Source organism: Symphalangus syndactylus, chromosome 24 (genome assembly GCF_028878055.3).
Source record: "Symphalangus syndactylus isolate Jambi chromosome 24, NHGRI_mSymSyn1-v2.1_pri, whole genome shotgun sequence".
Taxonomy (NCBI): Eukaryota; Metazoa; Chordata; class Mammalia; order Primates; family Hylobatidae; genus Symphalangus; species Symphalangus syndactylus.
Window position 1 is genome coordinate 40,144,258 of NC_072446.2, and position 12,490 is coordinate 40,156,747.

The following is a 12,490-nucleotide window of genomic DNA, read 5'->3' on the forward strand; positions in this document are numbered from 1 at the left end:
GCATTGTGGTGTAGGAAAATGTCTTTGTTCTTTTTTTTTTTTTGAGACCAAGTCTTGCTCTGTCACCCAGGCTAGAGTGCAGTGGTGCCATCTCGGCTCACTGCAGCCTCTGCCTCCTGGGTTCAAGTGATTCTCCAGCCTCAGCCTCCCGAGTAGCTGGGATTACAGGTGCACGCCACCATGCCCAGCTAATTTTTTGTATTTTTAGTAGTGACGGGGTTTTGCCTCAAACTCCTGACCTAAGGTGATCCGCCCAACTCAGCCTCCCAAAGTGCTGGGATTACAGGCGTGAGCCACTGCGCCAGGCCATGTCTTTGTTCTTAAGACATACTATTTAAAGTGCTCAGAGGTGGCTGGGCACGGTGGCTCACGCCCGTAATCCCAGCACTTTGGGAGGCCAAGGCAGGCCTTGAGGTCAGGAGTTTGAGACCAGCCTGATCAACATGGCAAAACACTGACCAGATATGTCCCCTCGACCTTGGCCTCCATAACTGTAAGAAATAAATTACTTTTCTTTATAAATTACTCACTTTTGGATATTCTGTTATAAGTAATAGAAAATGGACTAAGACACTATGGTACTCCTTCAATTTTTCTATAGGTTTGAAATTTTTCAAAATAAATAAACATAAAGTAAAAAATAAAAATATGTATTTAACACCACCTTGGATTAAGGTGTTTATTGGACAGACCTGAGTTCTCAAGTGGTCAAGATGGTAATCAGCTGGTTCAGATCTTTGACATCCTTTCTCATCCATTCCTGAGTAACAATAAACTAAATGCCTGCACAACTTCTGAGAGAAGTGTGGTGTTAATGAGGCATATAATAAGAGACTAGTTAGTAATCACACATTCATGGCCGGAAATCTGGAATTCTTAAAACAGCCTTCAAAAAGAATAAGGGGCCAGGCACCGTGGCTCACACCTGTAATCCCAGCACTTTGGGAGTCTGAAGCAGAGGAATGCTTGAGGCCAGGAGTTTGAGACTAGCCTGAGGAACAAAATGAGACCCCCTCTATCTCTATAAAAAAAATTTTTTTTAATTAGGTGCAGTGGTGCATGCCTGTGGTCCCAGCTACTGGGGAGGCTGACAGGAAGATTCCTTGAGCCCAGGAGCTCAAGGTTGTAGTGAGCTATGATGGTGCCACTGCACCATCTAGCTTTAGGCCACAGAGTGAGACCCTGTATCTAAAAATAAAAAACTAGGCGAGCACAGTGGCTCGTGCCTATAATCCCAGCACTTTGGGAAGCCAAGATAGGAGGATTGCTTGAGCTCAGGAATTCAAGACTAGTGAACTCCCACCTCAACAAAAACTACAAAAATTAGTTGGGTGTGGTGGCATGCGCCTGTAGTCCCAGCTACTAGGGAAGCTGGAAGGACTGCTTGAGCCCAGGAAGTCAAGGGTGCAGTGAGCCATGATTGTACCACTGAACTCCAGCCTGGATGACAAAGTGAGACCCTGTCTCAAAAAATAAACACACACATATATATACACATATATAAGACATGTCTATATATAACACAATGACAAGTGGTTCAAAATATATTAACTGAATGAAAGAAGCAATGATGAAATTTTTTCAAGTATTAATTATTTAGGTTACAGGTATCTGAACTTTTTTTTTCTTTTTCTTAACAGTCTCTGCCACCCAGGCTACAGTGAGGTAGTGCGATCTTGGCTCACAGCAACCTCCACCTCCCAGGTTCAAGCAATTCTCCAGCCTCAGCCTCCCCAAGTAGCTGGAATTACAGGCACCCACCACCACGCCTAGCTAATTTTTGCATTTTCAGTAGAGACAGGGTTTCACCATGTTGGCCAGGCTGGTCTCAAACTCCTGACCTCAAGTGATCCACCCGCCTCAACCTCCCAAAGTGCTGGGATTACAGGCATGAGCCATCACAGCTGGTTGCAGGTAGAATTTTATGGATTACTTTCATTTTCTCTGTTGCATTTATGTATATTGCTTTTATAATAGGTCAAAAAAATTAAGGCACACACATAATTAACCAAGCTAAAATTTACCAAACCCAGAGGTAAGCATCCTTCATTCTGGCTCTGAGATATGAGCTAGATGCCAGATGCAAATCTAGGGACAGATTCATCAGAATTGTTTTTGAGATGGAGCTTCACTCTTGTTGCCCAGGCTGGAGTGCAATGGCACGATCTCGGCTCACTGCAACCTCCATCTCCCGAGTTAAAGCGATTCTCCTGCCTCAGCCTCCTGAGTAGCTAGGATTACAGGCGTGCACACCCACGCCCAGCTAATTTTTGTATTTTTAGTAGAGACGGGGTTTCACCATGTTGGCCAGGCTGGTCTTGAACTCCTGACCTCAAGTGATCCACCCACCTCGGCCTCCCAAAGTGCTGGGATTACAGGCGTGAGCCACGGTGCCCAGCCCATCAAAATTATGAACAAGGACAGACGAGGTGGCTCATGCCTGTAATCCCAACACTTTGGGAGGCTGAGGTGGGTGGATCGCTTGAGTCCAAAAGTTCCAGACCAGCCCGGGGAACAAAGCGAGACTGTCTCTACCAAAAAAAGAAAAAGAAAAAGAAAAAGAAAATCATAAACAGTATTTATCATCAAATGTCAAAAGAATAACGAAGGCTGAGTGCAGTGGCTCACGCCTGTAATCCCAGCACTTTGGGAGGCCGAGGCAGACGGATCACGAGGTCAAGAGTTCAAGACCAGCCTGGCCAACATAGTAAAACCCCATCTCTACTAAAAATACAAAAATTAGCCAGGCATGGTGGTGCACACCTGTAGTCCTAGCTACTCGGGAGGCTGAGGCAGGAGAATCACTTCAGTCTGGGAAGTGGAGGTTGCAGTGAGCCAAGACCACACTACTGCACTCCAGCGTGGGTTACAGAGCAAGACTCTGTCTCAGAAAAAAAAAAAAAAAAAGAATAATGAAGTACAAAAGTGTAGCCATTATTCACTAAATTCGTTCATTAAATATATATTTATTGAAGGCAACTATGTACCTAGTACTGTAGGTAATTAATAAAATACAGACTCTGCTCTCAAGGAGTTTACAGTCTAACTAGAGGAACCAACCAAGCAAACCATTAATCCATTAAAAGAGCACAACGAATATCAGAGAAGTAATGCCTATGGATGTAAAAGGCCAATGAACAAGATACTATGAAGGATAAGCGACAAAAAGCCAAAGGCAGTTAAGATGAGGCACTGAGCAAAATATTCAATTAGCACATCTCAGACACAAGCTGTAGACTAACAGACCACCCCCAAGCTTACAGCAGGTTCATACAATGGTGTTTATTCAAAGATATATTCAAATTAAGATGAAGGGGCCTGGTGCAGTGGCTCACACCTGTAAAACTAAGATGAAGAAATATAATTCAGTTCGCACATAAAGCATGTACTATGCCAAGAATTCTGCCCAGAGCCAAATTACAAACACAAATAAAACTCAGTTCCTGCCCTTAAGGTACTCATAGAAAAAAATTATCCTCCCTTTTAAAAACAGAATATACCATTAACAGGCATATTTGTAATAAACATATAATATGTATTAAATAATTATAACCATATATAATTAACAGCATATGTAACAATACGCTATATATATGACAATAGAGGGCCAGGTATGGTTGCTCACACCTGTAATCCCAGTGCTTTGTGAAGCTGTGGTGGGAAGATCACTTGAGGCCAGGAGTTTGAGACCAGTTTAACCAACATAGCAAGACTTCATCTCTAGGAAAAAATTTAAAAATTAGCTGGGGTGGTGGTGTATGCTACTCGGAAGGCTGAGGTGGGACTACTGCTTGAGCCCAGGAGTTCAAGGCTACAGTGAGCTACGATTATACCACTGCACTCCAGCTGTGGACAACAGAGTGAGACCCTGTTTCTAAAAATATAAATTAATATTAAATTAAAAAATAATAGGCCAGGTGCAGTGGCTCACGTCTGTAATCCTGGCACTTTGGGAGGCCAAAGCCAGTGGATCGCTTGACCCCAGGAGTTCGAGACCAATCTGGGCAACATGGCAAAACTCCTTCTCCACAAAAAATACACAAAATCAGCCAGGCATAGTGGTATGTGCCCGAAGTCCTAGCTACTCAGAAGGCTGAGGTGGGGGGATCACTTGAGCCTAGGAGGTCAAGGCTGCAGTGAGCTGTGACTGTGCTACTGTACTCCAGCCCAGGTGACAGAACAAGACCCTGTCTCAAAAAATATATAATATTAATAGAAAAGTGCCATTAACAGGCAATTAAGGATGATAAACCTCAGATCATCATAAAGGCTATCATTTATTAAGGACTGACTCAATGCCAGGGATGCACATTCCACCAAAAAGAGGGGTTAAATCCCTCCCAGGTTACAAAGCTAGGTTTTTGTTTTGAGACAGGGTCTTGCTATGTGGCCCAGGCTGGAGAGCAGTGGTGTGATCACAGCTCACTGCAGCCTCCATCTCCAAGCTACCCTCCTGCCTCAGCCTCCTGAGTAGCTAAAACTACAAGCACACACACCAACATGCAAGGCTTTTTTTTTTTTTAATAGAGACAAGGTCTCGTACTCCTGAGTTTAAGTAATCCTCCCGCCTTAGCCTCCCAAAGTGCTGGGATTACAGGCATGAGCCACCACACTCGACCATAAAGCTAGGTTTTGAGCTCAGTGGCTCTGTCTCTTCCAAGGCTCGATTATAAGAAAAGCATACAAAAAGCTCGATTACAAGAAAAAGATCAAACTATTGGATATAAAAACAATATAGAAAACAGCACAGACATCTGACCCCAAGATAAATTTTATTTATATATAAAGACCAAGTTTTATGGCTTCATGTTATATAGTTGGTATTTGTTCAGGTATTTATCTTGAATATGGTCCATCAAGAAAACAAAACTTAAAGGAAAAAGTTTGTACTGACTGCTACAATTTATAACACACTATGGAAGAATGAAAGGGTCAGCATCAAATTTTCAGTTTCTCCAATGTCGACAAGTCATCTTATGTCTAAATCAGGGGTTGACAAAGTACAGCCCCAAATCAAATCTGGCCTGCAGCCTGTTTTCGTAAGTAAAACAAACATTTGTAAATAAAATAATTTTTTTAAATTGGAACACAGCCATGCCCATTCATTTGGGTATGGCTGCTTTCCTACTACAATGGCAGACCTGAGTGGTGAAGACAAATATGATCCACAAAACAAAAAACACTGATTTTCTGGTCCTTTACAGAGAAAGTTTGCAGACCCCTGGTCTAAATGATTACCATATATCACAAATGGTGGAAAAATAATTAGCCTGTTCATTTCGGCCCTATTTAAGCTTTATTATTAACTCTACCTGATTTAAGTACTCTTCCTTTATAATTACTGTCACTTAATTTCCACAAATATGTCCACATTTCAGTTATTTTCCAGAGTAGGTCTTACATTAGCTGCCCAGTAATTTATCCTTCACATCATTACTACAACAAAATCCTAATTAAGGCACATCTGTGGCCAGGTGCGGTAGCTCATGCCTGTAATCCCAGCACTTTGGGAGGCTAAGGCGGATGGATCACGAGGTCAGGAGTTCAAGACAAGCCTGACCAACATGGTGAAACCCCGTCTCTACTAAAAATACAAAAATTACCTGGGCGTGGTAGTGCACTCCTAGCTACTCAGGAGGTTGAGGCAGAAGAATTGCTTGAACCTGGGAGGTAGAGGTTGCAATGAGCTGAGATCGCACCACTGCACTCCAGCCTGGGCAACAGAGTGAGACTCCATCTCAGGGAAAAAAAAAAAAAAAAAAAAAAAGGAAAAAAAAAAAGGCACATCTGCAATTATCCCCATAGTTATGCTTCAGTTTTGTACAATCTACAAAGATATAGACAAGAAAAGATGAACACACAGATAAGAGCTTCTATGACTAAATAATTTCTAATATCCAATTCATATTAGAACACCTCAAAGTGCCATTTAGAACCAATAGCATCTGGCCAGGTGCGGTGGCTCACGCCTGTAATCCCAGCGCTTTGGGAGGCCGAGGCAGGTGGATCATCTGAGGTCAGGATTTCGAGACCAGCCTGGCCAACATGGTGAAACCCTGTCTCTATTAAAAAAAAATAAAAAAATTAGCCGGGCATGGTGGCGTGTGCCTGTAGTCCCAGCTACTTGGGAGGTTAAGGTGGGAGAATCACTTGAACATGGGAGGCAGAGGTTGCAGTGAGCCGAGATCTCGCCCCATTGCACTCCAGCCTGAGTGACACAGCAAGACTACGTCTAAAAAAAAGAACAACATTAGTGTCACCTGACTGCATATGAGAAATGCAAATTCATGGCCCCTATTCCAGACCTACCAGGTGATTCTTATGCACATTAAAAGTCCAAGAATCACTGCGCCAAAACAGAGTTCATATCACTTACCTTGAGTGTGAAAAGGCTGATTCGGCCAGGCAGTTTATAAAACAACCCCTCTCCTCCTCTTGAATTGGAATGTAGCATAGCATTGAGGCATGCGAGAGGGGACGTCCCACTGTAAAACCACAAAAGAATGGATGAGGGTCATACAATCCATCTGCCTACTTAAAGACTCAATCCCTCCAACTCATTCTTAAATGAGAAGAAGCTAAGCAAGAAATACAGAAGAAAAAATCTCATGACAATTTCACTGTGAAAATAGTAAAAGAATAACCAAATGAAATTCACATAAATCACACTCAGAGAACTCTGGAATAAACATTATGTGATACCCAAAATCCATAACTAACACTTCTTCAGTGCTTTTTGACAATATAAATCAAATTTCCAAGAAATTTAGAAAAACCTCACAATTTCTTCAAGTTATATTTTAATAAGTTAATAAATTTTAGTAAAATTTTACTATTAAAAGTTTCCTAGCCTCTATATTTCAATCTACATATCACTCAGAAACTGCCATAGAATATTATCACAAAGAATGACAGAATCAATGGTGCTGTGCCAATATAACAAGCAGAACTTTTTCTCCAGTTAAACATTTTCTAGTAAGTACACAAAAAGAACAGTATTTCATTTGTTTTTTTCTCTGCTGGGAGTGGGGAGATTGAGTTTAATTCTATATCTACCCAGGAACAATTATTTAAACCTAAATGCAAAAAGTAAGTCAAGTGGATTTAGTTCCCAGTAATGCTTAAACATTAAACTGAAACAATGACATACTAAGTTGTTTCATGGTCCCTGCCACAACAGCAGGTTGCAAAACGGTGACAATTCAGTGCCAAGGATGTTACTTACTGAATCTTTAACTAGAAAAGCTACCAAAAATATCAACAAATGCCCATTATTAATATTAACTGAGTTTGGCACTAGCATATTAGTGCTAGCAGTCACCTGTGCACCCTCTCTTCCCTCTCCCCAGCATGTTAAAAAATACATAAATAGCTTAAGTAAGCCTCTTCACATTTTTCAGAACTAGAGGCCCTAATTTATGCAGTGTTAAAAATAAATTCTGAGTCTAAAAAAGCCATTAAAAAACTATAACTTATTTTGCCTTGGAACACACTGGATGCTAAAAAATTTTTCACCAAGAACCAATCTCTAAAAGAAACCTTGTGCAAAATCTGGAGTATCAAGTGGGTGTGCTAGCATCTCTGCTACAAGGGGAACAGCATGCTGGCACAGCTATTCTGTGACTCCTACATATTATACCTCTGTCTACAAATTACAGAGCTGCTCACTCATCATGAGCCATCATGACTGCTTCATAATTCCTCTAAGAACAAGAAGCAGAAACAAGTTAAGGTTCTCAATTCCATATGTCCCAAAGGGACTCATTTACCTTCTATAGGCAAAGTGGTCCAACAGCAGTGCAGACAGCAGCATGATGGGAAATAGCCCATAAAAGCAAAAATAAAGCACAATTATAACACTACACAGTGGATAAGTACAAGTCAAATAAATGTGATGCAGACAATCTTAATCTTCCCTCCCCACAAAACATCAACTTGAGAATGTTTGAACTGACAACTGGAAAGTGAGGGCCTTTTGACCCTAAAAGGTCAATTAAAGCAGCTAAGTTTGACTAGCAAAAACATGAAGTTTGCTCTGAGTCCCAGGCGAGGACTGTGTAGTGCTCTCCTCTTTCCTCATTTAAGTACTTTTTTTTTGTTTTGTTTTTTGAGACGGAGTCTTATTCTGTCGCCCAGGCTGGAGTGCAGTGGTGCAATCTCGGCTCACTGCAACCTCCGTCTCCTGAGTTCAAGCGATTCTCTGGCCTCAGGCTCCCAAGCTGGAACTACAGGCTACAGGCATGCATCACCATGCTGGCTAATGTTTGTACTGTTGGTAGAGACGGGGTTTTGCCATGTTGGCCAGGCTGGTCTCGAATTCCTGACCTAAGTGATCTCCCTGCCTTGGCCTCCCAAAGTGCTGGGATTACAGGTGTGGGCCACTACACCCAGCTTTTTTTTTTTTTTTAAGTTTGAAGTTAGGATGAGGAAAAAGATTAAAGATAGTCCCTGGGTTTCAGGCCAGCAATTCTATGTTTCTAACTTGTTACTTCTCCAGGAATACTACACCATAAATTTAGAAAATAAAGGTCAACCTCAAAATTTAGTAAATTCATATCATAGGCCAGGCGCAGTGGCTCACGCTTGTAATCCCAGCACTTTGGGAGGCCGAGGCGGGCGGATCACGAGTTCAGGAGATCCAGACCACAGTGAAACCCCGCTCTACTAAAAATACAAAAAAAAATTAGCCGGGCGTGGTGGCGGGCGCCTGTAGTCCCAGCTACTCGGAGAGGCTGAGGCAGGAGAATGGCGTGAATCCGGGAGGCAGAGCTTGCAGTGAGCCGAGATCGCGCCACTGCACTCCAGCCTGGGTGACAGCGAGACTCCGTTTCAAAAAAAAAAAAAAAAAAAATCATATCATATAAGACTGGAATTAGTAGGGGGAAAAAAGTCAGTGGGTTTTTTTATGTTGATGAGACCACTGTTCTTTTATTCTAAAAGAAAGAACTTCAGTGATACGGCATAGAGAAAAGGGTAGCATTAGGCACAATAGAGGCTATCAGGTCTGAAACTTCCAAAACAGCACAAGAGAAAATGTGCCCTGACTCCTTACACAAAAAACAACCTCTATGCCAAGATTTAAGGAAGAGCAAGGAGATGGGGAAAGCCACTGCACCTCTAAATGAAAACAAATGGATGTTCACCCACTGCCACCCACCACTCAGACAACACACAATTTGGGAAATGGATAGTTCCATCTCACTACCTGACACAGAAGCACAAATACATACACAGGTGTACTTACTCATATCACTACACAACTACAGAAAGACACATATCCTATGAAACCCTCGTGTTAAGCAACAAGAACAATACAAACCTCATTTCCTTTAGTCCTTCTGCCTCTATGACCTGCAGAATCTGTTTTGGTGTCATTGGAGCATCTGAGTAGTTTTCTAATACCTGAAGAAATATAAACGTCCTAATTTCAGTGTACAATTTCCATTTATATCCATCCGTCCATATATCATGGGCTAAAGTTATGCTATGAGGTACCACTGGTGACAACTTAGTTTTTCCACATTAAAATTACTTCAGAAATCAAATTACACATATATCCAGTTACTGAAAGTTACTGCAATTAACTGAAATGTTCCAATTCTCAATTCTAAGGATGCATATCTTCTCAGCATACATGGTATAGTATGCAAGACCTTAGCAACATTGGTTACTGATTAGCTTGATTCTGTTAATACTGCTAAACCACAGAATATATAGCGCTGCACAAGAAATGTATGAGACAGAAATGCATTCACATTTTCTTTCCCAAGGAAGTTTGATTAGTACATATATATATACACACACACACTAGTTTTTGTATTTTAGTAGAGACGGAGCTTCACCATGTTGGCCAGGCTAGTCTCGAACTCCTGACCTCAGGTGATTTGCCCGCCTCAGCCTCCTAAAGTGCTGGGATTATAGAAGTGAGGCACCACGACCGGCCAAGTACCCATATTTTTAAACGGTGCTTTTTGCCACTGTGTTGTTAATTTGTGGTGTTAACTGCCACAGTATGTTCTGCCATTTGGCACGTGATGCTATGATTCTGCATGACTGGTGCAATGAGAAACAGAATATCTCATTTATGTTAGCATCACCTATAACCAAGTCATGGCAGTATTGCAGTATTTTCTTAGTGTGCAACTGCAGCTCTCTTGCTTTAAGAGTTGTTTTAGATATGTTCTTCTAAAGGAAGAAAAAAGCTGTCAATATCTTTGTACTTTGTCTACCTGTGCAGCTACTCAGGGTAGTCCAAATCAAGCTAACATCTTACAGTCCATTTAACTACCATAGCCAAGTACTGCTGTCACAAGCAAAACATAAAGCAGTAAGTCTGATAGGACGCTGCTGTCTACAGCCATACCACCCTGAATGTGCCCGATCTTGTCTGATATGTTCTTCCATAGAGAGTACCTTCCACAGCAGACCTAAGACCTCAGCACCAAAGTCAAGGTTTGGAGAAGGTACTAAAATAAAACCCCTATTTCCCATGGTCCTATTCTTTGCTTCTCTTTTCAGATTTTCCATTCTCTATGAGTAACATTATCATCTCAGTTTCAGCTACTACCTAAATTCTGATAACCACCTAATCTCTACCTCTAGCTGACTTCTCCCCCAAATTTCAGATTCAAATATTCAGTTGTGTACCGATTATACCCCTTCATAATCTATCGCTTCTCGGCCTTTTGGCTAAGATCAAGTGTATACCCCTTCATAATCTACTCTAATTCAGCTCTACTCTTAATTCATCTAATTGGCAACTCTAATTCACCTCTTCTCCAGACCCACTCTTCTTCCTGTGTTCCCTACCTTGATTGACAGCCTGTATAATCACCTAATTCAGAAACGCAGGTGTCATCCTTCTCGCTCATCTGTCCGCCAAGTCCCAAAACCAGTCTCTTACCTGCCAACACAACAGCCTCTTAATATTTATCCCTCCATCCAGTCCTGCTTTCCTTAAATCCATTCTGACTCTGCTGTCATCCATCATTCGACAAACACATGGAACACGTACCTTGTGCCAGACACAATTCTACGGATTCACAGTAAACAAGATCAAATCCCTGCTCTGGTAGAACTTACATGTTATAGCCTGAGGTCAACCCGGCAAAGCAAACCTGCCCTCATCACCTTCAGCTCTAAAATCCTTCAACAGGCCAGGCACAGTGGTGCACACCTATAGTCCCAGCTGAGACTGAGGCAGGAGGGTCACTTGAGCTCAGGAGCTCCAGGCTGTAGTGCACCATGATCGTGCCCGTGTATAGCCACTGCACTACAGCCTGGGTAACACAGTGAAACCTCATCTGTTTAAAGAATTTTAAAAATATATATGGCTGGATAAAGTGGGTCACACCTGTAATCCCAGAACTTTGGGAGGCCAAGGTGGGCAGATTGCTTGAGCCTAGGAGTTCAAAACCAGCCTGGGCAACATGGTGAAACCCTGTCTCTACAAAAAAATACAAAAAACTAGCTGGGCATGGTGGCGCATGCCTGTAATCCCAGCTACACAGGAGGCTGAGGTGGGAGAATCATCTGAGCCCAGGAAGTGGAAGCTGCAGTGAGCTGTGATGGCGCCACTGCACTTCAGCCAGGGTGACAGAGTAAGACCCTGTCTCAAAAAATAATAATAATAATAGAAAGCAAATAAAATCCTTCAACAGCTCCTTAATCACATACTGCAAAAGCTGAAGCTTCCAAAGTCCACTGGCCCACTGGTAAAGAACAGGATCTAGAGTTAGATTCAAATTTTTACATTCTAAACTGAGACAACTACAACCCAACCTGAACCCAGGTTCTCTTTTGAAGGATACTGATGTCTTTCTCTCAGATTTGTTGGACAGGTTAGAGACAATGTAAGTGATGCCTACAATGTCTGGCACAGAGTAGGTGCTCACTGGCCTGGCATATGGAACCCTCACAATCTGGTCTCTGCCTGTCTCTCTACCCATCCACAATGACACTCTACAAACTTTATGTTCCAATAATTTGTAGATATACCTAATTCCCACACTTTGCAAATACACACACTCCCTCTCACCCTTTCTCTCTCTCTCTCTTTCTCTCCTGCTATGTGTTTCACCAGCTCCTGCTTATGCCCTCTGTGACTGGCCTAACTCCTAGTTACCCTTCAAGATTCAGCTCAGAAAGCACCTTCCTCCAGGAAGCCTTCCCTGATTTCTGCCAGGCAGAGGTAAACGTCTCTTTTCAGTGTTCCCATTGCTTCATAACACATACAATTATCTTCCAAACCAGGACAGTTGAGAGTGAAAGGAGAAACTATTTATAATTATGACTGGACAGGAGGCAGCAACTGGGATATCTGTTTATGATTTATACAACTATGATAACATGTATCATGACTGTAGTAAAATTCTGTTCCTGTGTCTGGACCTTCTTCATCCCCAGAAGACCATAAGCCCCGAGGGGCAAACCTCATCCACCTCTGTATTCCAAGAATCTAAGTGCCAAGATGGGCAGTACTGACTTGAAC

The 12,490-nt window shown here is 42.1% G+C and overlaps 1 protein-coding gene across 16 annotated transcripts in view; it reads right to left on the bottom strand.

Moving 5' to 3' along the window:
• The window catches only part of ASXL1 (ASXL transcriptional regulator 1), an 82,134-nt gene that overhangs the window by 64,611 nt on the left and 5,033 nt on the right, over positions 1-12,490 (bottom strand). For 7 of the 16 annotated variants that reach the window (XM_063633642.1, XM_055265735.2, XM_055265723.2 and 4 more), the window contains exons 2-4: positions 9,320-9,402; positions 7,770-7,859; positions 6,377-6,485 (exon numbers count right to left, since the gene is read on the bottom strand). In XM_063633642.1, coding sequence (XP_063489712.1) covers positions 6,377-6,485; positions 7,770-7,859; positions 9,320-9,402 — 282 coding nt within the window. Of the gene's footprint in view, positions 1-3,627; positions 3,721-5,603; positions 5,738-6,376; positions 6,488-7,769; positions 7,860-9,319; positions 9,403-10,809; positions 11,588-12,490 lie in introns of those variants that run through there. The other 9 variants (XM_063633645.1, XM_055265733.2, XM_063633644.1 and 6 more) reach the window with 6 other exon arrangements.